This window comes from Salvelinus namaycush, unplaced genomic scaffold, assembly GCF_016432855.1.
Source record: "Salvelinus namaycush isolate Seneca unplaced genomic scaffold, SaNama_1.0 Scaffold2177, whole genome shotgun sequence".
In the NCBI taxonomy this organism is placed as follows: domain Eukaryota; kingdom Metazoa; phylum Chordata; class Actinopteri; order Salmoniformes; family Salmonidae; genus Salvelinus; species Salvelinus namaycush.
The window spans coordinates 14,003-41,708 of NW_024058983.1; the positions used below are offsets into that span (position 1 = coordinate 14,003).

Below are 27,706 nucleotides of genomic sequence, written 5' to 3' on the forward strand. Positions count from 1 at the left end.
GAAACACAGGGATAAATACACTGGCACAGAGAGACACGAAACACAGGGATAAATACACTGGCACAGAGAGACAGGAAACACAGGGATAAATACACTGGTACAGAGAGACAGGAAACACAGGGATAAATACACTGGTACAGAGAGACAGGAAACACGGGGATAAATACACTGGCACAGAGAGACAGGAAACACAGGGATAAATACACTGGGACAGAGAGACAGGAAACACAGGGATAAATACACTGGTACAGAGAGACAGGAAACACAGGGATAAATACACTGGTACAGAGAGACAGGAAACACAGGGATAAATACACTGGTACAGAGAGACAGGAAACACAGGGATAAATACACTGGTACAGAGAGACAGGAAACACGGGGATAAATACACTGGCACAGAGAGACAGGAAACACGGGGATAAATACACTGGGACAGAGAGACAGGAAACACAGGGATAAATACACTGGTACAGAGAGACAGGAAACACGGGGATAAATACACTGGTACAGAGAGACAGGAAACACAGGGATAAATACACTGGTACAGAGAGACGGGAAACACAGGGATAAATACACTGGTACAGAGAGACAGGAAACACAGGGATAAATACACTGGTACAGAGAGACAGGAAACACAGGGATAAATACACTGGTACAGAGAGACAGGAAACACAGGGATAAATACACTGGTACAGAGAGACAGGAAACACAGGGATAAATACACTGGCACAGAGAGACAGGAAACACAGGGATAAATACACTGGCACAGAGAGACAGGAAACACAGGGATAAATACACTGGTACAGAGAGACAGGAAACACAGGGATAAATACACTGGTACAGAGAGACAGGAAACACAGGGATAAATACACTGGCACAGAGAGACAGGAAACACAGGGATAAATACACTGGCACAGAGAGACAGGAAACACAGGGATAAATACACTGGCACAGAGAGACAGGAAACACAGGGATAAATACACTGGCACAGAGAGACAGGAAACACAGGGATAAATACACTGGCACAGAGAGACTGGAAACACAGGGATAAATACACTGGGGAAAACAAGCGACACCTGGAGGGGGTGGAGACAATAACGAGGACAGGTGAAACAGATCAGGATGTGACAGAAAAACTCACCAGTCCTTAACGATTATAAGCTTCCGAGTGGCACGGTAGTCTAAGGCACTGCATCTCAGTGCTAGAGGCGTCACTACAGACACCCTGATTCGAATCCAGGCTGTATCACAACCGGCCGTGATTGGGAGTCCCATAGGGCGGCTCATAATTGGCCCAGTGTCGTCCAGGTTTGGCCGGCGTAGGCAGTCATTGTTAAAAATTCTTAACTGACTTACCTAGTTAAAGGTTAAATAAAAAATAAACAAGCATACCCATAACATGATGCAGCCACCACCATGCTTGAAAATATGGAGAGTGGGAAACAGCAATGTGTTGTATTGGATTTGTTCCAAACATAACACGTTGTATTCAGGACAAAAAGTGAATTGCTTTGTCACATTTTTTGCAGTATTTCTTCAGTGCCCTGTTGGACACATGATGCATGTTTTGAAATATTCTGTACAGAATTAATTATTTTCTGACTTCAGACATGGTTTTCTCCTGATCTTATTTAGCCATAACAAAAGAGTTGAATATTTATTATTCATTTTTTTTTTTTTTTTTGATAACAATTCTAAAAAAGATAATTCCACTTTGACATTATGTGTAGGCCAGGGACAAAAACTAATCAACATTTTAAATTCAGGCTGTAACACAACAAAATGTGGAATAAGTAATGGAATGTGAATACTTTATGAAGGCAATATCGTCCGCTATCATTCTCAGTCATTTTCCATCCAAATTGTCAGGCCCCGGTGGCTTGTCATTGTTGGACAACAATATTTTTTCCACCGCTTCCACAGGGAATTCAAAATGACAATGTTTGTCTTTCATAATCTCGTCAGTTAGGCATGGCGGTGTATTTTCATAATTTGTCATTGGCATGTCATGCCAAAGTATGCTAACCGGTGCCAGACACAGTTCTTGTGTCAATCACTGCTGGGTTTCTCACTCTCAAGTTTCCGATGTGTATCAAGAACGGTCCACCACCCAAAGGACATCCAGCCAACTTGACACAACTGTGAGAAGCATTGGAGTCAACATGGACCAGCATCCCTGTGGAACGCTTTAGACACCTTGTAGAGTCCATGCCCTGACGAATTGAGGCTGTTCTGAGGGTAAAGGGGAGAGGGGGGCGCAACTCAATATGAGGAAGGTGTTCTTTGTGTTTTGTAGATAAATGCACACATTTGTTTCTAGTGTGGGCCTTGTCTTCTAAAAACTGCTTGTTTATTTGAGTACTCAAACAGTCAACATGTCAAATTGGGGTGAGGAACCATCTAACATCAAGTTGTAAAATAGTGAACTAGTCCTTTAAGTTTCAGCGAAGACCTCTTTTGAGGGGGTTTTGTATTACATTTTATAATGCAGTTATTTGTCAGATATTGTTATCGTCACACTCTGATCCAGAGCGACTAACTACAAGGGCGTTCCACTAATCTGTGAATAAGCTATAAAATAATAAATAATAAATAATGTTCATACGTCCTTATTAACAGCAGAGCCCGACCGATTTATCACAGATACCATCGGCTGATATATTTGTATCAACATTTAAAAAGGCTGATATAAAATGTGACGAAAAAGCCATTCTTCATAGAATTTTATTTAGTTTTTGCATTTCATTATTTGTCCTGAAGAGGGCACTCTTTACATGGCTATAAACCAGTCTTGCCTGGCGCGCGCTACAGTAACACTGGACATATAACCCAACGCAACTACACCAGTCGGAGAGTTGAGTTTCAATCCCTACAGAGAACATTTATATTTGTTGTTCCACCTATAATAATATTGTAATCGGTATCTCATATGGGTCTGGCTCTAATTCTATAGTAAGTGTTTAACTCCATAATAATAAGACATTACCTGTAGTAACCACGGTTTTAATGCATTCCCTCTGTGTAGATACTGTATTACTGTTCATTCATGTACATGGTGGTATTGGGACGGTATATTATAATATTACCTTTATTCAACTAGGCAGGTCAGTTAAGAACAAATTATTATTTTCAATGACGGCCGAGGAACAGTGGGTTAACTGCCTTGTTCAGGGGAAGAACAACAGATTTTTACCTTGTCAGCTCGGGGATTTGATCCAGCAACCTTTTTGGTTACTGGCCCAACGCTCTAACCACCAGGCTACCAGCCGCCCATAAGTGTGTCCTATTCCCTATATAGTGCACTAGGTTTGTCCAGGGCCCATAGACAATAGGGGGTCCTATTCCCTAATATAGTGCACTAGGTTTGTCCAGGGCCCATAGAGAATAGGGGGCCATTTCGGGGACACATTGTATCTGTTCTCCTGCTGATGTTCTCAATGGTTCTGTGTGTTTCCAGGACGGTTCTAAAGGACAGCGGGTTCTTCCGGTACCTCCACACGGCGGTCATCGTTAGCGGAACCATGCTGGTGTTTGGAGGGAACACGCACAACGACACGTCCATGAGCCACGGAGCCAAGTGCTTCTCCTCGGACTTCATGGCCTATGACCTGGGTACGTGACAACCTGTTATAACCACTCATAAATCTTTCATTACAAGATGAGCGTGCCCCAGACATACAACCAGGGGACGTGACAGCCTCATAAAGCAATAATGTATAACCACTTACAAACATAACACAGACTTAATGGCCTACATCCTGGGCAGTGACAGATCATCTGGCCATTTATAGCCATTAATAACCTCTCAAAAACACCACATGTCATTCTAAAGTTTGTTAGTTCATTAAAACAACAGCAGAGACTGATCTCTTGTCCTGAAATCAAATAAAAAAAGATTGGACCTAGACTTGGTACCCCTTGCCCTGCGGTAGCAAAAAATAACAGTCTAGGACTTGGGTGACTGGAGTCTTTAGACATTTTCTGGTCATTTTTTCTGACACCGCCTGGTATCGAGGTCCTGGATGTCAGGAAGCTTGGTACCAGTGGTGTACTGGGCTGTACGCACTACCCTCTGTAGCGCCTTGCGGTCTGATGCCGAGCAGTTGCCATACCAGGCGGTGATGCTCTAGATGGTGCAGCTGTAGAACTTTTTGAGGATCTGAGGACCCATGCCAAATCTTTTCCATCTCCTGAGGGGGAATATGCATTGTTGAGCCCTCTTTAAGACTGTCTTGGTGTGTTTGGACCATGATAGTTTGTTGGTAATGTGGACACCAAGGATCTTGATGTTCTCGACCTGCTCCACTGCAGCCCCGTCGATGAGAATGGGGGCGTGCTCAGTGCTCCTTTTTCCTGTAGTCCATGATCATATCCTTTTGTCTTGATCACGTTTGGGGAGAGGTTGGCCAGGTCTCTGACCTCTTTCCTATAGGCTGTCTCGTCGTTGTCGGTGATCAGGCCTACCCCCGTTGTCGTCGGCAAACTTAATGATGGTGTTGGAGTTGTGCCTGGCCGTGCAGTCGTGGGTGAACAGGGAGTACAGGAGAGGACTAAGCACGCACCCCTGAGGGTGTCGAGGATCGGCGTGGCAGATGTGTTGTTACCTACCCTTACCACCTGGGGGCAGCCCATCAGAAAGTCCAGGATCCAGTTGCAGAGGGAGGTGTTCAGTCCCAGGGACTTTAGCTTAGTGATGAGCTTTGAGGGCACTATGGTGTTGAACGCTGAGCTGTAGTCAATGAACAGCATTCTCACGTAGGTGTTCCTTTTGTCCAGGTTTAAAAGTCTTACTCACATCGGCTACGGAGAGCGTGATTACACAGTCGTCCGGAACAGCTGGTGCTCTCATGCATGCTTCAGTGTTGCTCTAGCCACCATTCACAGTGACAGTATAGTCTGCCAGTCAGAGAATACCTGAACATCTGCAGGGGACATTGGTGGGCTGGTGGCAGCTAGACCGGGCCATTGATGGCAGCCAGACGGGGCCAGTGATGGCACACAGTCTAACCCTCACACTGTCTAACCCTCACACTGTCTAACCCTCACACTGTCTAACCCTCACACTGTCTAACCCTCACACTGTCTAACCCTCACTCAGTCTAACCCTAACCCAGTCTAACCCTAACCCAGTCTAACCCTAACCCAGTCTAACCCTAACCCAGTCTAACCCTAACCCAGTCTAACCCTAACACAGTCTAACCCAGTCTAATCCTAACACGGTCTAACCCTAACCCAGTCTAACCCTAACACAGTCTAACACAGTCTAACACATCCTAACCCTGACACATCCTAACCCTAACACAGTCTAACCCTAACCCAGTCTAACCCTAACCCAGTCTAACCCTAACACAGTCTAACCCAGTCTAACCCTAACACAGTCTAACCCTAACACAGTCTAACCCAGTCTAACCCTAACCCAGTCTAACCCTAACCCAGTCTAACCCTAACACAGTCTAACCCTAACCCAGTCTAACCCTAACCCAGTCTAACCCTAACCCAGTCTAACCCTAACCCAGTCTAACCCTAACCCAGTCTAACCCAGTCTAACCCTAACCCAGTCTAACCCAGTCTAACCCTAACCCAGTCTAACCCTAACCCAGTCTAACCCAGTCTAACCCTAACCCAGTCTAACCCAGTCTAACCCAGTCTAACTGTAACACATTGCTGGTCAGATCATGTAACAACAAACGGATGTAGAAACTTGTCAATGTAAACATGTCTCTCTCTCTAAACAGCATGTGATGAGTGGTCAGTGCTGTCCAGACCAGACCTCCACCATGATGTCAACCGGTTCGGACACACGGCCGTCTACAGTGACAGGTACAGGTCTGCTTCAGGGTCCCTAGCCCAGTAATGGACTATTGGAGCCCAACATTAGACCTTATTGTCCAAGGACCTGACATGTTCTGTTTAGAGGCGAAGTGGCTCTGGAAGCCAAAACAGCCAAATACTCCATCTAAACGTGAATCGAATCTGAATTACGGTACGGTTGTAGAAACATATCACATCAAAATACAGGAGGGGGGGAAGCTTAGGGAACTGTGTCTAGGGAACTGTGTCTAGGGAACTGTGTCTAGGGAACTGTGTCTAGGGAACTGTGTCTAGGGAACTGTGTCTAGGGAACTGTGTCTAGGGAACTGTGTCTAGGGAACTGTGTCTAGGGAACTGTGTCTCGGGAACTCTGTCTAGGGAACTGGGTCTAGGGAACTGGGTCTAGGGAACTGTGTCTAGGGAACTGTGTCTAGGGAACTGTGTCTAGGGAACTGTGTCTAGGGAACTGTGTCTAGGGAACTGTGTCTAGGGAACTGTGTCTAGGGAACTGTGTCTAGGGAGCTCTGTCTAGGGAGCTCTGTCTAGGGAGCTCTGTCTAGGGAACTGGGTCTAGGGAACTGGGTCTAGGGAACTGGGTCTAGGGAACTGTGTCTAGGGAACTGTGTCTAGGGAACTGTGTCTAGGGAACTGTGTCTAGGGAACTGTGTCTAGGGAACTGTGTCTAGGGAACTGTGTCTAGGGAACTGTGTCTAGGGAACTGTGTCTAGGGAACTGTGTCTAGGGAACTGTGTCTAGGGAACTGTGTCTAGGGAACTCTGTCTAGGGAACTCTGTCTAGGGAACTCTGTCTAGGGAACTCTGTCTAGGGAACTGTGTCTAGGGAACTGTGTCTAGGGAACTGTGTCTAGGGAACTGTGTCTAGGGAACTGTGTCTAGGGAGCTGTGTCTAGGGAACTGTGTCTAGGGAACTGGGTCTAGGGAACTGTGTCTAGGGAACTGTGTCTAGGGAACTGTGTCTAGGGAACTGTGTCTAGGGAACTCTGTCTAGGGAACTCTGTCTAGGGAACTCTGTCTAGGGAACTCTGTCTAGGGAACTGTGTCTAGGGAACTGTGTCTAGGGAACTGTGTCTAGGGAACTGTGTCTAGGGAACTGTGTCTAGGGAACTGTGTCTAGGGAACTGTGTCTAGGGAGCTGTGTCTAGGGAGCTGTGTCTAGGGAGCTGTGTCTAGGGAGCTGTGTCTAGGGAATAAGCTTACTGTACTTTCTTTCATGTGTCTTATCTTTCTTTCCACCTCCCCCACTCCCTCCCTCCCTCCCACAGTGTGATGTATGTGTTTGGGGGGTTCAACAGTCTGTTGTTGAGTGATGTCCTGATCTACACGCCAGCCAGCTGCTCCAGCGCCCCCAGCGCTGCCGCCTGTATAGCGGCCTGGCCGGGGGTTCACTGCGTTTGGAATGCTAACCTGGGGTCCTGCCTGCCCTGGGACTCGAACCCTGGATCCCTGGAGGAGCAGACCACCATGGCCTCTTGTGGAACCAGAACATGTAGGTGACCTGTCTATCTAACAACTGGACTAGTTCCACATATGTGACCAACCGGCTCGATTCTGTCTTATGTATCAACATGTGAAATGGTGTTTCATACATAGGATAAAAGCAGAGAGTCAGAGCTACAGAATGGTATATCATACACTGCAGGTGAGGAACAATGGGAAAGTCATTCTGCTTTGAAAGCTGATAAACTTGTAAACTCGCTTTTGAGAAAATGTCCCTTGAATGTTTTGGTACTACTACTGTAGAGCTCTTCTTTGTCTCCACCCATTCAGCATTATTTATACTGTCTTAAGCTTTAGCCCCACCCATCTCTTTAAGGATTCAACGATGAGGCCATGTACTAAACAACCAAAGATGTCAAGACTTAAGGCTGGTTTATGTGTGTTCGTAAATTTAATCTGGAGTGCCAGGGTGTGCTCAGAGCGTTTGGCTCTCGGCGAACACACTGGACGCTCTGGTTGAGGAGTAGGGTTGATCAGAGAACACACTGGACACTCTGGCTGAGGTGTAGGGTTGATCAGAGAGCACACTGGACACTCTGGCTGAGGAGTAGGGTTGATCAGAGAGCACACTGGACACTCTGGCTGAGGAGTAGGGTTGATCAGAGAGCACACTGGACACTCTGGTTGAGGAGTAGGGTTGATCTGAGAGCACACTGGACACTCTGGTTGAGGAGTAGGGTTGATCTGAGAACACACTGGACACTCTGGTTGAGGAGTAGGGTTGATCAGAGAGCACACTGGACACTCTGGTTGAGGAGTAGGGTTGATCAGAGCGCACACTGGACCCTCTGGTTGAGGAGTAGGGTTGATCTGAGAACACACTGGACCCTCTGGTTGAGGAGTAGGGTTGATCAGAGAGCACACTGGACGCTCTGGTTGAGGAGTAGGGTTGATCAGAGAGCACACTGGACACTCTGGCTGAGGAGTAGGGTTGATCAGAGAGCACACTGGACCCTCTGGTTGAGGAGTAGGGTTGATCAGAGAGCACACTGGACACTCTGGCCGAGGAGTAGGGTTGATCAGAGCGCACACTGGACCCTCTGGCTGAGGAGTAGGGTTGATCTGAGAACACACTGGACACTCTGGCTGAGGTGTAGGGTTGATCAGAGAGCACACTGGACACTCTGGTTGAGGAGTAGGGTTGATCTGAGAGCACACTGGACCCTCTGGCTGAGGAGTAGGGTTGATCAAAGAGCACACTGGACACTCTGGCCGAGGAGTAGGGTTGATCAGAGAGCACACTGGACACTCTGGTTGAGGAGTAGGGTTGATCTGAGAGCACACTGGACACTCTGGCTGAGGAGTAGGGTTGATCAGAGAGCACACTGGACACTCTGGCTGAGGAGTAGGGTTGATCAGAGAGCACACTGGACACTCTGGCTGAGGAGTAGGGTTGATCTGAGAGCACACTGGACACTCTGGCTGAGGAGTAGGGTTGATCTGAGAGCACACTGGACACTCTGGCTGAGGAGTAGGGTTGATCAGAGAGCACACTGGACACTCTGGCTGAGGAGTAGGGTTGATCAGAGAGCACACTGGACACTGGTTGAGGAGTAGGGTTGATCAGAGAGCACACTGGACACTGGTTGAGGAGTAGGGTTGATCTGAGAGCACACTGGACACTCTGGTTGAGGAGTAGGGTTGATCAGAGAGCACACTGGACACTCTGGCTGAGGAGTAGGGTTGATCAGAGAGCACACTGGACCCTCTGGTTGAGGAGTAGGGTTGATCAGAGAGCACACTGGACACTCTGGTTGAGGAGTAGGGTTGATCTGAGAGCACACTGGACACTCTGGTTGAGGAGTAGGGTTGATCAGAGAGCACACTGGACACTCTGGCTGAGGAGTAGGGTTGATCAGAGAGCACACTGGACACTCTGGCTGAGGAGTAGGGTTGATCAGAGAGCACACTGGACACTGGTTGAGGAGGAGGGTTGATCTGAGAGCACACTGGACACTCTGGTTGAGGAGTAGGGTTGATCTGAGAGCACACTGGACACTCTGGCTGAGGAGGAGGGTTGATCTGAGAGCACACTGGACACTCTGGTTGAGGAGTAGGGTTGATCAGAGAGCACACTGGACACTCTGGTTGATGAGGAGGGTTGATCTGAGAACACACTGGACACTCTGGTTGAGGAGTAGGGTTGATCAGAGAGCACACTGGACACTCTGGTTGAGGAGTAGGGTTGATCTGAGAGCACACTGGACACTCTGGCTGAGGAGTAGGGTTGATCAGAGAGCACACTGGACACTCTGGCTGAGGAGTAGGGTTGATCTGAGAGCACACTGGACACTCTGGTTGAGGAGTAGGGTTGATCAGAGAGCACACTGGACACTCTGGTTGAGGAGTAGGGTTGATCTGAGGGCACACTGGACACTGGCTGAGGAGTAGGGTTGATCAGAGAGCACACTGGACACTCTGGTTGAGGAGTAGGGTTGATCTGAGAGCACACTGGACACTCTGGTTGAGGAGTAGGGTTGATCTGAGAGCACACTGGACACTCTGGTTGAGGAGTAGGGTTGATCAGAGAGCACACTGGACACTCTGGCTGAGGAGTAGGGTTGATCAGAGAGCACACTGGACACTCTGGCTGAGGAGTAGGGTTGATCTGAGAGCACACTGGACACTCTGGTTGAGGAGTAGGGTTGATCAGAGAGCACACTGGACACTCTGGTTGAGGAGTAGGGTTGATCAGAGAGCACACTGGACACTCTGGTTGAGGAGTAGGGTTGATCTGAGAGCACACTGGACACTCTGGTTGAGGAGTAGGTTTGATCAGAGAGCACACTGGACACTCTGGCTGAGGAGTAGGGTTGATCTGAGAGCACACTGGACACTGTTTGAGGAGTAGGGTTGATCAGAGAACACACTGGACACTCTGGTTGAGGAGTAGGGTTGATCAGAGAACACACTGGACACTCTGGTTGAGGAGTAGGGTTGATCTGAGAGCACACTGGACACTCTGGCTGAGGAGTAGGGTTGATCTGAGAGCACACTGGACACTCTGGTTGAGGAGTAGGGTTGATCAGAGAGCACACTGGACACTGGTTGAGGAGTAGGGTTGATCAGAGAGCACACTGGACACTGGTTGAGGAGTAGGGTTGATCAGAGAGCACACTGGACACTCTGGTTGAGGAGTAGGGTTGATCAGAGAGCACACTGGACACTCTGGTTGAGGAGTAGGGTTGATCAGAGAACACACTGGACACTGGTTGAGGAGTAGGGTTGATCAGAGAGCACACTGGACACTCTGGTTGAGGAGTAGGGTTGATCTGAGAGCACACTGGACACTCTGGCTGAGGAGTAGGGTTGATCAGAGAGCACACTGGACACTCTGGCTGAGGAGTAGGGTTGATCAGAGAGCACACTGGACACTCTGGCTGAGGAGGAGGGTTGATCAGAGAGCACACTGGACACTCTGGCTGAGGAGTAGGGTTGATCAGAGAGCACACTGGACACTGGTTGAGGAGTAGGGTTGATCAGAGAGGACACTGGACACTGGCTGAGGAGTAGGGTTGATCTGAGAGCACACTGGACACTGGCTGAGGAGTAGGGTTGATCTGAGAGCACACTGGACACTCTGGTTGAGGAGTTGGGTTGATCAGAGAACACACTGGACACTGGTTGAGGAGTAGGGTTGATCAGAGAGCACACTGGACACTCTGGCTGAGGAGTAGGGTTGATCTGAGAGCACACTGGACACTGGTTGAGGAGTAGGGTTGATCAGAGAGCACACTGGACACTGGCTGAGGAGTAGGGTTGATCAGAGAGCACACTGGACACTGGTTGAGGAGTAGGGTTGATCAGAGAGCACACTGGACACTGGTTGAGGAGTAGGGTTGATCAGAGAACACACTGGACACCGGTTGAGGAGTAGGGTTGATCAGAGAACACACTGGACACTCTGGTTGAGGAGTAGGGTTGATCAGAGAGCACACTGGACACTGGTTGAGGAGTAGGGTTGATCAGAGAACACACTGGACACTGGTTGAGGAGTAGGGTTGATCAGAGAACACACTGGACACTCTGGTTGAGGAGTAGGGTTGATCAGAGAGCACACTGGACACTGGTTGAGGAGTAGGGTTGATCAGAGAACACACTGGACACTCTGGTTGAGGAGTAGGGTTGATCAGAGAGCACACTGGACACTGGTTGAGGAGTAGGGTTGATCAGAGCGTTCTGCCCTAACAGCAGCAGTCAAGCACCCAAGCTAACTGGCTAACGTTGGCTAGCTGCTAGCTACTTCCAGACACAAATGAGAGAACAGCTCACTCTGACCATATTACTCTCCCTAGCAGAGCTGGTTAGGCTGTTTTCATGTTATCCAGAGCGTTGGTGACTGCAACTGTGCTGCTGGCAACAATTTAATTACGCCTTTTTTGTCAACTTCTACTGACACTGGCCGTATTCAACGGGTGTTGAGCGTTGTTAAATCTGTCAGTTATTCTGCTCTCTGGCACACTCAGACGAGAGTGCTCTGAAATCAGAGTAGATGGCCAGAGAGAATATACCAGCTACGTCTATCGACAGTTGTCGCAGTGACATCATGAACATTCTATTGAAATGGTTACTTGCATAGTGGAGTCTTTTGTTTAGACATGTAGCTAGCTAGCTAAACAATGAACCATAATCCCAACTCGTAAGGGTACTACACTGTATGAATCTGCAGTTAGCTAACCAACCAGGTTCAATGTTAGCTAACTAACATTAGGCTATAACTAGCAATACAAATAGCTCTGGGATACAAATAATATTATGCACCAATTTGTAAGTCGCTCTGGATAAGAGCGTCTGCTAAATGACTTAAATGTAAATGTAAATGTACTACACAGATCAAACACGTAACGTTAGCTAGCTAGCCAGCCAGCTAACGTTAGCTTGCTAGTTAGCTGGGCGGCAGGTAGCCTAGTGGTTAGAGCGATGGGCCAGTAACCGAAAGGTTGCTGGATCGAATCCCCGAGCTGACAAGGTAAAAATCTGTCGTTCTGCCCCTGAGCAAGGCTCTTTCCCCAGGCGCCGAAGACGTGGATGTCGTTTATGGCAGTCCCCCGCACCTCTTTGATTCAGAGGGGTTGGGTTAAACGTGGAAGACAAATTTAATTTGAAGGCATTCAGTTGTACAACTGACTAGGAACCCCCCTTTCTCTAACGGTCCACTTTAACTTAAAATTAAAATGACTTTCTGACAAAATTAGAAACTTGTAATATCTGAAAATGTAGCTCGATAGACTCTATTACCCTGGGACATGGTTGGACACTTCTCCGTCTCTGTCACGGGTTGCCATTGGACACGGGTCACGGGTTGCCATGGTTGCCTTGAGTTTGAAGATGTTATCCGGACCCGCGTTCTCTTTTCGTCTCCGTCTGCATATTTGCAATCAAATGCCAGAATTGTCTCCATCTGCTTAGCTATCATACTCTTATTCCGCTGATTTCAAAACTCGGTCCTCCAGAAAGTGGAGAGCAACACTTATTCAGTTCTACTACGTGATATCTTTATAAAAAGCCGTGTTAGACAGGATTACCTACACATACTGACCAGCTCCTATTATAGACAGGACTGTGCAGAACTCATGTCTTGGCATGTCCAGCCCACTCATTATCTCAGCCAATCATAGCTAGCTGGAAAGTTGCTAACTTTTTCAATGGCTAAACCACCTTGGCTCATAATTTGACAATTGTATTCGTATTAACAGATGGCATACAATTTTTGTTATTAAGGCACATGAAAGTTCACATGTTCCAGAAGGCATTTCTGCCAAACAACACATTTTGATTAAAAAATCAAGTTTCGGTTCAAATGGCGCTCCTGTGAAGTAGGGACTCGCGACAGATGCCTGGTTTCACATATTTCACGCAATGACCATAGGAGTTGGCAAGATACACAACCAGATCTGGGACCAGGCTAGAACCAACATCTACCACATCTGGGACCAGGCTAGAACCAACTTCAACCAGATCTGGGACCAGGCTAGAACCAACATCTACCAGATCTGGGACCAGGCTAGAACCAACATCTACCAGATCTGGGACCAGGCTAGAACCAACTTCAACCAGATCTGGGACCAGGCTAGAACCAACTTCAACCAGATCTGGGACCAGGCTAGAACCAACATCTACCAGATCTGGGACCAGGCTAGAACCAACTTCAACCAGATCTGGGACCAGGCTAGAACCAACTTCAACCAGATCTGGGACCAGGCTAGAACCAACTTCAACCAGATCTGGGACCAGGCTAGAACCAACTTCAACCAGATCTGGGACCAGGCTAGAACCAACTTCAACCAGATCTGGGACCAGGCTAGAACCAACTTCAACCAGATCTGGGACCAGGCTAGAACCAACTTCAACCAGATCTGGGACCAGGCTAGAACCAACTTCAACCAGATCTGGGACCAGGCTAGAACCAACTTCAACCAGATCTGGGACCAGGCTAGAACCAACTTCAACCAGATCTGGGACCAGGCTAGAACCAACTTCAACCAGATCTGGGACCAGGCTAGAACCAACTTCAACCAGATCTGGGACCAGGCTAGAACCAACTTCAACCAGATCTGGGACCAGGCTAGAACCAACATCAACCAGATCTGGGACCAGGCTAGAACCAACTTCAACCAGATCTGGGACCAGGCTAGAACCAACTTCAACCAGATCTGGGACCAGGCTAGAACCAACATCAACCAGATCTGGGACCAGGCTAGAACCAACTTCAACCAGATCTGGGACCAGGCTAGAACCAACTTCAACCAGATCTGGGACCAGGCTAGAACCAACTTCAACCAGATCTGGGACCAGGCTAGAACCAACTTCAACCAGATCTGGGACCAGGCTAGAACCAACTTCAACCAGATCTGGGACCAGGCTAGAACCAACTTCAACCAGATCTGGGACCAGGCTAGAACCAACTTCAACCAGATCTGGGACCAGGCTAGAACCAACTTCAACCAGATCTGGGACCAGGCTAGAACCAACTTCAACCAGATCTGGGACCAGGCTAGAACCAACTTCAACCAGATCTGGGACCAGGCTAGAACCAACATCAACCTCTTTTTATCTACTGTTCCTCAAGCAAGATTTTTACCCTTTGTGTGTACTTTACTGTATTTATACATGGGATATCGCGTTTCAACAGTAAAAGTAAGAAATTGACTGGATAACCTTATTGTGGATGTTGATAACGATCGTTGTGACCAGTACAGCTGTACAGCCAATACTACTACTATACTAGTACTGTACTAATACTGTATAAATCATGCATGAATACTAATACTGCACGAATCATGTATGAATACTATACTAATACTGTACGAATCATGTATTAATACTGTACGAATCATGCATGAATACTAATACTTTATTAATACTATACTAATATTGTAAGAATCATGTATTAATACTTTACTAATACAGTACGAATTATGTATGACTACCAATACTATACTAATACTGTATGAATACTGTACGCATACTAATACTATACTAATACTGTATGAATACTGTACACATACTAATACTGTACGGATACTGTACGTGTTCTGTAACTATACTACTACTGTACTAAATATGACTCTCTGGTTGTATTGTAGATGTTGACAACGATCGTTGTGACCAGTACACGGACTGCTACAGCTGTACATCCAATACTAACGGCTGCCAGTGGTGTGCTGTTCAGTGTGTCTCCGTGAGCTCCAACTGTACGGCCGTCACGGTAAGAATGGCCAATGGGCTGCACTCATTATCATTACATTATAGGATTTTACACAATGTCTCTTTGTTGCAGAATTCCAGTAAATACCCAGGGTTTTCAGAAGATTCCTGGAATCAGGAGGGAGTAAGCAGGAAGTACTTGTTTATGTTAATATGTATGACATGTCTTCCTACCCCAGGGGGCCATAGTGGAGTATGGTGTCTGCCCCAAAGACAACCCATCATATGTCTGCAACAAGAAGACCAGCTGTAAGAGCTGTGGGGTGGACCAGAACTGCCAGTGGGAACCTCGAAACCAGGAGTGTATCGCTCTACCAGGTGAGAACCCCAAAAAACACAAGTGTATATGCTTACCTGGTAACCTAGAAAGCAACTGGTAAGAACCCAGAAACCAGAAGTACAGCTCTCTACCTGGTAAGAAACCAGAAGTGTAGCTCTCTACCTGGTAAGAAACCAGAAGTGTAGCTCTCTACCTGGTAAGAAACCAGAAGTGTAGCTCTCTACCTGGTAAGAAACCAGAAGTGTAGCTCTCTACCTGGTAAGAAACCAGAAGTGTAGCTCCCTACCTGGTAAGAAACCAGAAGTGTAGCTCTCTACCTGGTAAGAAACCAGAAGTGTAGCTCTCTACCTGGTAAGAAACCAGAAGTGTAGCTCTCTACCTGGTAAGAAACCAGAAGTGTAGCTCTCTACCTGGTAAGAAACCAGAAGTATAGCTCCCTACCTGGTAAGAAACCAGAAGTGTAGCTCTCTACCTGGTAAGAAACCAGAAGTGTAGCTCTCTACCTGGTAAGAAACCAGAAGTGTAGCTCTCTACCTGGTAAGAAACCAGAAGTGTAGCTCTCTACCTGGTAAGAAACCAGAAGTGTAGCTCCCTACCTGGTAAGAAACCAGAAGTGTAGCTCTCTACCTGGTAAGAAACCAGAAGTGTAGCTCTCTACCTGGTAAGAAACCAGAAGTGTAGCTCTCTACCTGGTAAGAAACCAGAAGTGTAGCTCTCTACCTGGTAAGAAACCAGAAGTGTAGCTCCCTACCTGGTAAGAAACCAGAAGTGTAGCTCTCTACCTGGTAAGAAACCTGGTAAGAAACCAGAAGTGTAGCTCTCTACCTGGTAAGAAACCAGAAGTGTAGCTCTCTACCTGGTAAGAAACCAGAAGTGTAGCTCTCTACCTGGTAAGAAACCAGAAGTGTAGCTCTCTACCTGGTAAGAAACCAGAAGTGTAGCTCTCTACCTGGTAAGAAACCAGAAGTGTAGCTCTCTACCTGGTAAGAAACCAGAAGTGTAGCTCCCTACCTGGTAAGAAACCAGAAGTGTAGCTCTCTACCTGGTAAGAAACCAGAAGTGTAGCTCTCTACCTGGTAAGAAACCAGAAGTGTAGCTCTCTACCTGGTAAGAAACCAGAAGTGTAGCTCTCTACCTGGTAAGAAACCAGAAGTGTAGCTCTCTACCTGGTAAGAAACCAGAAGTGTAGCTCCCTACCTGGTAAGAAACCAGAAGTGTAGCTCTCTACCTGGTAAGAAACCAGAAGTGTAGCTCCCTACCTGGTAAGAAACCAGAAGTGTAGCTCTCTACCTGGTAAGAAACCAGAAGTGTAGCTCTCTACCTGGTAAGAAACCAGAAGTGTAGCTCCCTACCTGGTAAGAAACCAGAAGTGTAGCTCTCTACCTGGTAATGCAACACCTTTCCTGTATACTACTGTACATCTCTCCTCAAAGCTGTACTGGTTTGCTAGGGTTCAACAGTATACTGTGCATTGCAGGGATGTGGTTCTTCCTAATGAATTAATCAGGAATTCCTGCTTTTCTTAATGTATCCTCCATTTACAGACAGAGCCTTCAGAAAGTATTCACACTCCTTGACTTTTTTCAAAATGTTGTTGTGTTGCTGTTTTGTGTCACTGATCTACACACTACCCCATAATGCCAAAGTGGAATTTAAATTGTTTTATTTTATTTTTTTAAATGAATAAAACATGAAAAGCTGAAAGATCCTGACTCGATAAGTATTTATTCCCCTTTGTTATGGCAAGCATAAATAAGTTTAGGAGTAAAAATGTGCTTAACAAATCACGTAATAAGTTGCATGGACTCACTGTGTGTTTAATAATATAGATACTTTTCCCCCCTTTTGTACTTTTCCCCCTTTTCCGTGATATCCATTTGGTAGTTATCAAATCAAATGCTATAGGTCACATACACATGGTTAGCAGATGTTATTGGTCACATGGTTAGCAGGTGTTATTGGTCACATGGTTAGCAGATGTTATTGGTCACATACACATGGTTAGCAGATGTTATTGGTCACATGGTTAGCAGATGTTATTGGTCACATGGTTAGCAGATGTTATTGGTCACATGGTTAGCAGATGTTGTTGGTCACATACACATGGTTAGCAGATGTTATTGGTCACATGGTTAGCAGATGTTATTGTCACATGGTTAGCAGATGTTATTGTCACATGGTTAGCAGATGTTATTGGTCACATGGTTAGCAGATGTTATTGGTCACATGGTTAGCAGATGTTATTGGTCACATGGTTAGCAGATGTTATTGGTCACATGGTTAGCAGATGTTATTGGTCACATGGTTAGCAGATGTTATTGGTCACATGGTTAGCAGATGTTATTGGTCACATGGTTAGCAGATGTTATTGGTCACATGGTTAGCAGATGTCATTGGTCACATGGTTAGCAGATGTTATTGGTCACATGGTTAGCAGATGTTATTGGTCCCATGGTTAGCAGATGTTATTGGTCACATGGTTAGCAGATGTTATTGGTCACATACACATGGTTAGCAGATGTTATTGGTCACATGGTTAGCAGATGTTATTGGTCACATACACATGGTTAGCAGATGTTATTGGTCACATGGTTAGCAGATGTTATTGGTCACATGATTAGCAGATGTTATTGGTCACATGGTTAGCAGATGTTATTGGTCACATACACATGGTTAGCAGATGTTATTGGTCACATGGTTAGCAGATGTTATAGGTCACATGGTTAGCAGATGTTATAGGTCACATGGTTAGCAGATGTTATTGGTCACATACACATGGTTAGCAGATGTTATTGGTCACATGGTTAGCAGATGTTATTGTCACATGGTTAGCAGATGTTATTGGTCACATGGTTAGCAGATGTTATTGGTCACATGGTTAGCAGATGTTATTGGTCACATGGTTAGCAGATGTTATTGGTCACATGGTTAGCAGATGTTATTGGTCACATGGTTAGCAGATGTTATTGGTCACATGGTTAGCAGATGTTATTGGTCACATGGTTAGCAGATGTTATTGGTCACATGGTTAGCAGATGTTATTGGTCACATGGTTAGCAGATGTTATTGGTCACATGGTTAGCAGATGTTATTGGTCACATGGTTAGCAGATGTTATTGGTCCCATGGTTAGCAGATGTTATTGGTCACATGGTTAGCAGATGTTATTGGTCATATGGTTAGCAGATGTTATTGGTGTCACGAACCGGCTCAAAGCCCGTAACAAAAGGGAGACAACGTGGAGAGAAGGAGTAACAAAAATATATTTATTAAATAAAATAACCTAATTTCAATTAACAATGGTGTGTGTAATCAGTAATCAGTAGTGTAAGTGAATGGTTTGGCATGCTTGAATGTGATAATGCGGTGTGTTGAAAGGTGCTAAAGCAAACAACAAAAAAGTCACAAAAAACCACAACAAAATCTATCAAGGTGTCTGCTTGGAGAGAGTCCCCCCCATGAATGGGGAAGTGGTGTCTTTATCCTGGAAGACACCGGGCCCAGGTGTTTCCCATGTATCTGATGACCCTCCCAACTCCGCCCACCGACATCCTAATAAGGAAACAAGAACAAAGAGAGAATACGGCAGACAGAGTGGGAGGGTCGTCACATTGGTCACATGGTTAGCAGATGTTATTGGTCACATGGTTAGCAGATGTTATTGGTCACATACACATGGTTAGCAGATGTTATTGGTCACATACACATGGTTAGCAGATGTTATTGGTCACATACACATGGTTAGCAGATGTTATTGGTCACATGGTTAGCAGATGTTATTGGTCACATACACATGGTTAGCAGATGTTATTGGTCACATGGTTAGCAGATGTTATAGGTCACATGGTTAGCAGATGTTATAGGTCACATGGTTAGCAGATGTTATAGGTCACATGGTTAGCAGATGTTATTGGTCACATGGTTAGCAGATGTTATTGGTCACATACACATGGTTAGCAGATGTTATTGGTCACATACACATGGTTAGCAGATGTTATTGTGTTATTGGTCACATACACATGGTTAGCAGATGTTATTGGTCACATACACATGGTTAGCAGATGTTATTGGTCACATACACATGGTTAGCAGATGTTATTGGTCACATACACATGGTTAGCAGATGTTATTGGTCACATACACATGGTTAGCAGATGTTATTGGTCACATACACATGGTTAGCAGATGTTATTGGTCACATACACATGGTTAGCAGATGTTATTGGTCACATACACATGGTTAGCAGATGTTATTGGTCACATACACATGGTTAGCAGATGTTATTGGTCACATACACATGGTTAGCAGATGTTAATGGTCACATACACATGGTTAGCAGATGTTATTGGTCACATGGTTAGCAGATGTTATTGGTCACATGGTTAGCAGATGTTATTGGTCACATGGTTAGCAGATGTTATTGGTCACATGGTTAGCAGATGTTATTGGTCACATGGTTAGCAGATGTTATTGGTCACATGGTTAGCAGATGTTATTGGTCACATGGTTAGCAGATGTTATTGGTCACATACACATGGTTAGCAGATGTTAATGGTCACATACACATGGTTAGCAGATGTTAATGTGAGTGTAGCGAAATGCTTGTGCTTCTAGTTCCGATAGTGCAGTAATATCTAACAAGTAATCTAACAATTCCCCAACAACTACCTAATGTCCTGATCAGTTGGTGTTACAGTCTTGTCCAATCGCTAGGGCTGTTGTGGTGACCGTATTACCGCCACACCGGCGGTCACGAGTTAGAAGGCAGTCATATTCCACGTGACCGTTTAGTCACGGTAATTAGGCTTCTCCAAGCGCTGATGCTGCTGATGGTCATTAATAGCCTACCAAACTTGTTAACTGCCTGGTACTCAGCACTCTATTGTCCCTCTAATCACTCTGACGTCAATACAAATGTAATTGAATAATCTAATCAAACACTTCATGAGAGCCCATGAGTTGATGTTACACAACATTTCTATTGGCTATGCAATTGCACAAGAAAACAGAGTGATGGCCTCTATTAAAAAGAGGAGGATCCCATCAGCTTTCTATAGGCTAGGCCTAGTATATTTATTTTAAACTGTCCTAATATTAAGCATTAAGCACAGGCAAAATCTTAGAGGAAAACCTGGTTGTCTGCTTTCCAACAGACACTGGAAGAAGAAAATCAATGGCAAGACTTGAAAATGTCGGTCTAGCAATGATCAACATTCAACCTGACAGAGCTTGAAACATTTTGAAAAGAATAATGGGCAAATATTGTAAAATCCAGGTGTGGAAAGCTCTTAGAGACTTACCCAGAAAGACTCACAGCTGTAATCGCCACCAAAGGGGATTTTACAAAGTATTTACTCAGGGGTGTGAATACTGATGTAATTTGGATATTTTGGTATTTCGAAAATTCAATAAATGTGCAAACATTTCTAAAAACATGTTTTCACTTTGTCATTATGGGGTATTCTGTGTAGATGGGTGAGCTTTTGTATTTATTTAATCCCTTTTTGAATTCAATCTGTAACAACAAAATGTGGAATAAGTCAAGGGGTATGAATACTTTCTGAAGGCACTGTACCATAGAAAAGGACTGATCAACAAAAAAAATCTGCAGATTTGTATGTTGCTCTGATAAATTGGTGTTAGATGTTTTAAAGGGATACTTTGGGATGTTGGCTATGAGGGCTAGTAGTTCCCCATAGTCATGCTAGTAGATACCCATAGACTTCCAGTCATTGCGCTAACGCTAGTTAGCATTGGCTCGCAAAACTACTTGTAACTTCCTTCATACTGGACACGGTGTCCATGAGACACATGGTGTCCATGAGACACATGGTGTCCATGAGTTCATCTGACTCTGGGGAAGTTGATAAAGGGCCTCATTGATCCCCAAGGTATCTTTTTAACGGTCTTCTTGCAGAGAACATTTCTTTCTATAGACATCTATCTCTCTTTATAATATATCATAATGTATCTTTCTCCCTCCAGAGAATATTTGTGGCGAGAGTTGGCACCTGGTGGGTAACTCGTGTCTGAAGTTCATCACAGCAAAGGACTCGTACGACAACGCCAAGCTGACCTGTCGGGGTCACAGCGCCGTCCTGGCCTCGTTGACCAATCAGAAGAAGGTGGACTTCGTCCTTAAAGAGCTGCAGATCATGAACGTTCTGGTGAGCAAGGTCACTATAGTTACAATATATTACAACATATATAGAAAGGTTACTATAGTTACAATATATTACAACATATATAGAAAGGTCACTATAGTTACAATATATTACAACATATATTAAAAGGTTACTATTGTGGCAATATATTACAACATATATAGAAAGGTCACTATAGTTACAATATATTACAACATATATAGAAAGGTCACTATAGTTTCAATATATTACAACGTATATAGAAAGGTCACTATAGTTACAATATATTACAACATATATTAAAAGGTTACTATAGTTACAATATATTACAACATATATTAAAAGGTTACTATTGTGGCAATATATTACAACATATATAGAAAGGTCACTATAGTTACAATATATTACAACATATATAGAAAGGTCACTATAGTTACAATATATTACAACATATATAGAACGATTACTATAGTGGCAATATATTACAACATATATAGAAAGGTCACTATAGTGGCAATATATTACAACATATATAGAAAGGTCACTATAGTGGCAATATATTACAACATATATAGAAAGGTTACTATAGTTACAATATATTACAACATATATAGAAAGGTCACTATAGTTACAATATATTACAACATATATAGAAAGGTTACTATAGTTACAATATATTACAACATACACTGCTCAAAAAAATAAAGGGAACACTTAAACAACACAATGTAACTCCAAGTCAATCACACTTCTGTGAAATCAAACTGTCCACTTAGGAAGCAACACTGATTGACAATACATTTCACATGCTGTTGTGCAAATGGAATAGACAAAAGGTGGAAATTATAGGCAATTAGCAAGACACCCCCAAAAAAGGAGTGATTCTGCAGGTGGTGACCACAGACCACTTCTCAGTTCCTATGCTTCCTGGCTGATGTTTTGGTCACTTTTGAATGCTGGCGGTGCTCTCACTCTAGTGGTAGCATGAGACGGAGTCTACAACCCACACAAGTGGCTCAGGTAGTGCAGTTCATCCAGGATGGCACATCAATGCGAGCTGTGGCAAAAAGGTTTGCTGTGTCTGTCAGCGTAGTGTCCAGAGCATGGAGGCGCTACCAGGAGACAGGCCAGTACATCAGGAGATGTGGAGGAGGCCGTAGGAGGGCAACAACCCAGCAGCAGGACCGCTACCTCCGCCTTTGTGCAAGGAGGTGCACTGCCAGAGCCCTGCAAAATGACCTCCAGCAGGCCACAAATGTGCATGTGTCAGCATATGGTCTCACAAGGGGTCTGAGGATCTCATCTCGGTACCTATTGGCAGTCAGGCTACCTCTGGCGAGCACATGGAGGGCTGTGCGGCCCCACAAAGAAATGCCACCCCACACCATGACTGACCCATCGCCAAACCGGTCATGCTGGAGGATGTTGCAGGCAGCAGAACGTTCTCCACGGCGTCTCCAGACTCTGTCACGTCTGTCACATGTGCTCATGTGCTCAGTGTGAACCTGCTTTCATCTGTGAAGAGCACAGGGCGCCAGTGGCGAATTTGCCACTCTTGGTGTTCTCTGGCAAATGCCAAACGTCCTGCACGGTGTTGGGCTGTAAGCACAACCCCCACCTGTGGACGTCGGGCCCTCATACCACCCTCATGGAGTCTGTTTCTGACCGTTTGAGCAGACACATGCACATTTGTGGCCTGCTGGAGGTCATTTTGCAGGGCGCTGGCAGTGCACCTCCTTGCACAAAGGCGGAGGTAGCGGTCCTGCTGCTGGGTTGTTGCCCTCCTACGGCCTCCTCCACGTCTCCTGATGTACTGGCCTGTCTCCTGGTAGCGCCTCCATGCTCTGGACACTACGCTGACAGACACAGCAAACCTTTTTGCCACAGCTCGCATTGATGTGCCATCCTGGATGAACTGCACTACCTGAGCCACTTGTGTGGGTTGTAGACTCCGTCTCATGCTACCACTAGAGTGAGAGCACCGCCAGCATTCAAAAGTGACCAAAACATCAGCCAGGAAGCATAGGAACTGAGAAGTGGTCTGTGGTCACCACCTGCAGAATCACTCCTTTTTTGGGGGTGTCTTGCTAATTGCCTATAATTTCCACCTTTTGTCTATTCCATTTGCACAACAGCATGTGAAATTTATTGTCAATCAGTGTTGCTTCCTAAGTGGACAGTTTGATTTCACAGAAGTGTGATTGACTTGGAGTTACATTGTGTTGTTTAAGTGTTCCCTTTATTTTTTTGAGCAGTGTATATAGAAAGGTCACTATAGTTACAATATATTACAACATATATAGAAAGGTCACTATAGTTACAATATATTACAACATATATAGAAAGGTCACTATAGTTACAATATATTACAACATATATTAAAAGGTTACTATAGTTACAATATATTACAACATATATTAAAAGGTTACTATTGTGGCAATATATTACAACATATATAGAAAGGTCACTATAGTTACAATATATTACAACATATATAGAAAGGTCACTATAGTTACAATATATTACAACATATATAGAAAGGTTACTATAGTTACAATATATTACAACATATATAGAAAGGTCACTATAGTTACAATATATTACAACATATTTTAAAAGGTTACTATTGTGGCAATATATTACAACATATATAGAAAGGTCACTATAGTTACAATATATTACAACATATATAGAAAGGTCACTATAGTTACAATATATTACAACGTATATAGAAAGGTCACTATAGTTACAATATATTACAACATATATAGAAAGGTCACTATAGTTACAATATATTACAACATATATAGAAAGGTCACTATAGTTACAATATATTACAACGTATATAGAAAGGTCACTATAGTTACAATATATTACAACATATATAGAAAGGTTACTATAGTTACAATATATTACAACATATATAGAAAGGTCACTATAGTTACAATATATTACAACATATATTAAAAGGTTACTATTGTGGCAATATATTACAACATATATAGAAAGGTCACTATAGTTACAATATATTACAACATATATAGAAAGGTCACTATTGTGGCAATATATTACAACATATATAGAAAGGTCACTATAGTTACAATATATTACAACATATATAGAAAGGTTACTATAGTTACAATATATTACAACATATATAGAAAGGTCACTATAGTTACAATATATTACAACATATATTAAAAGGTTATTATTGTGGCAATATATTACAACATATATAGAAAGGTCACTATAGTTACAATATATTACAACGTATATAGAAAGGTCACTATAGTTACAATATATTACAACATATATTAAAAGGTTACTATAGTTACAATATATTACAACATATATTAAAAGGTTACTATTGTGGCAATATATTACAACATATATAGAAAGGTCACTATAGTTACAATATATTACAACATATATAGAAAGGTCACTATAGTTACAATATATTACAACATATATAGAAAGGTCACTATAGTGGCAATATATTACAACATATATAGAAAGGTCACTATAGTGGCAATATATTACAACATATATAGAAAGGTCACTATAGTTACAATATATTACAACATATATAGAAAGGTCACTATAGTTACAATATATTACAACATATATAGAAAGGTCACTATAGTTACAATATATTACAACATATATAGAAAGGTTACTATAGTTACAATATATTACAACATATATAGAAAGGTCACTATAGTGGCAATATATTACAACATATATTAAAAGGTTACTATTGTGGCAATATATTACAACATATATAGAAAGGTCACTATCGTTACAATATATTACAACATACATTGCATTCAGAAAGTATTTATACCCCTTGACTTTATTCCACATTTTGTTACGTTACAGCCTTAATAAAACAAAAATCATCATCAATCGTCACACTATAACCCATAATGACATCACAATACCCCATAATGACATCACAATACCCCATAATGACATCACAATACCCCATAATGACATCACAATACACCATAATGACATCACAATACCCCATAATGACATCACAATACCCCATAATGAAATCAGGTTATTAGCACCTTTGGCAGCAATTACAGCCTCAAGTCTTCTTGGGTATGATGCTACAAGCTTGGCCCTCCTGTGTTTTGGGGAGTTTCTCCCATTCTTCTCTGCAGATCCTCTCAAGCTCTGTCAGGTTAGATCGGGAGTGTCGCTGCACAGCTATTTTCAAGTCTCTCCAGAGATGTTCGATCGGATTCAAGTTCAGGCTCTGGCTGAGCCACTCAAGGACATTCAGAGAATTGTCCCGAAGCCACTTCTCCGTTGTCTTGGCTGTGTGCTTAGGGTCATTGTCCTGTTGGAAGGTGAACCTTCACCCCAGTCTGAGGTCCTGAGCGCTCTGGAGCAGGTTTCCATCAAGGATCTCTCTGTACTTTGCTCCATTCATCTTTCCCTCGATCCTGACTAGTCTCCCAGTCCCTGCCGCTGAAAAACATCCCCACAGCATGATGCTGCCACCACCGTGCTTCACCGTAGGGATGGTGCCAGGTTTCCTCCAGACGTGACGCTTGGCATTCATGCCAAAGAGTTCAATCTTGGTTTCATTCATTCCACCATGTCGAATGAAAATAATTCAGCATTTATGCAATTGTACCGGCATTCCGACTTTTTTCATGCATCAGATAATTCATTCACTTGAAATGGTTGGATGGAATCTTAGTTTGTGTCTATAACTGTCTAATATTAGTCATGTTTCTGATTGTCTTTCAGTACAAGGCCTTGGTGACACCGTGGGTGGGGCTGAGGAAGATCAACGTCTCCTATTGGTGCTGGGAAGACATGTCACCCTTCACTAACACCTCCCTCCAGTGGTTGCCGGGGGAACCCAGCGACGCAGGTTTCTGTGGTTACCTAGCAGAACCGGCATCCAGCGGCCTTAAGGCCCAGACCTGCATCAACCCTGTTAACGGGAGTTTGTGTGAACGGGCAGGTTAGATTCACACACATGTGCATACATACACATACACACACACACACACACGCATATACACACACACACACACACACATACACACACACTGGTTTATGTGAAACATTTTGTAAAAATGGGGACGTTAGTGAAAATAGCTAAATGGACACACTCTCCAAGTCAATGTTTTGCATATCTGCATAATTCCCAGTAGATAATTTGTAAATAGGTTATTGATATCCAATACATTATTCATCGTTGTCTCCCAATCCCCTTCCATTCTCTCTGAGTGGATCCATTACATTATTCATCGTTGTCTCCCAATCCCCTTCCATTCTCTGAGTGGATCCATTACATTATTCATTGTTGTCTCCCAATCCCCTTCCATTCTCTCTGAGTGGATACAATACATTATTCATCGTTGTCTCCCAATCCCCTTCCATTCTCTCTGAGTGTGGATCCATTACATTATTCATTGTTGTCTCCCAATCCCCTTCCATTCTCTCTGAGTGGATCCAATACATTATTCATTGTTGTCTCCCAATCCCCTTCCATTCTCTCTGAGTGGATCCAATACATTATTCATCGTTGTCTCCCAATCCCCTTCCATTCTCTCTGAGTGGATCCAATACATTATTCATCGTTGTCTCCCAATCCCCTTCCATTCTCTGAGTGGATCCATTACATTATTCATTGTTGTCTCCCAATCCCCTTCCATTCTCTCTGAGTGGATCCATTACATTATTCATCGTTGTCTCCCAATCCCCTTCCATTCTCTCTGAGTGGATCCAATACATTATTCATCGTTGTCTCCCAATCCCCTTCCATTCTCTGAGTGGATCCATTACATTATTCATTGTTGTCTCCCAATCCCCTTCCATTCTCTCTGAGTGGATCCAATACATTATTCATCGTTGTCTCCCAATCCCCTTCCATTCTCTCTGAGTGTGGATCCATTACATTATTCATTGTTGTCTCCCAATCCCCTTCCATTCTCTCTGAGTGGATCCAATACATTATTCATCGTTGTCTCCCAATCCCCTTCCATTCTCTCTGAGTGTGGATACATTACATATATGCTTCCTTCCTGTCTCATCAGCCAATCACAGTGCCAAGCAGTGTCGGACGGCGTGCGCCATGCGGGCTACGTGTGCTGAGTGTACCAGCAGCAGCTCTGAGTGTATGTGGTGCAGCAACATGAAGCAGTGTGTGGACTCTAATGCTTACGTAGCCTCCTTCCCCTTCGGACAGTGTATGGAGTGGTACACTATGAACAGCTGTCCAC

The 27,706-nt window shown here is 44.1% G+C and overlaps 1 protein-coding gene across 1 annotated transcript; it reads left to right on the forward strand.

Annotated features, from left to right (window-relative positions):
• Positions 1–3,457: 3,457 nt before the first annotated feature.
• Positions 3,458–27,706, forward strand: LOC120038396 (attractin-like; the record flags this gene model as incomplete). Its single annotated transcript, XM_038984158.1, has 8 exons — positions 3,458–3,612; positions 5,736–5,820; positions 7,094–7,317; positions 14,915–15,030; positions 15,215–15,353; positions 21,301–21,491; positions 26,223–26,442; positions 27,521–27,706. Coding segments are annotated over 8 exons (1,316 nt in total), but the record flags the coding sequence as incomplete, so codon positions are not given.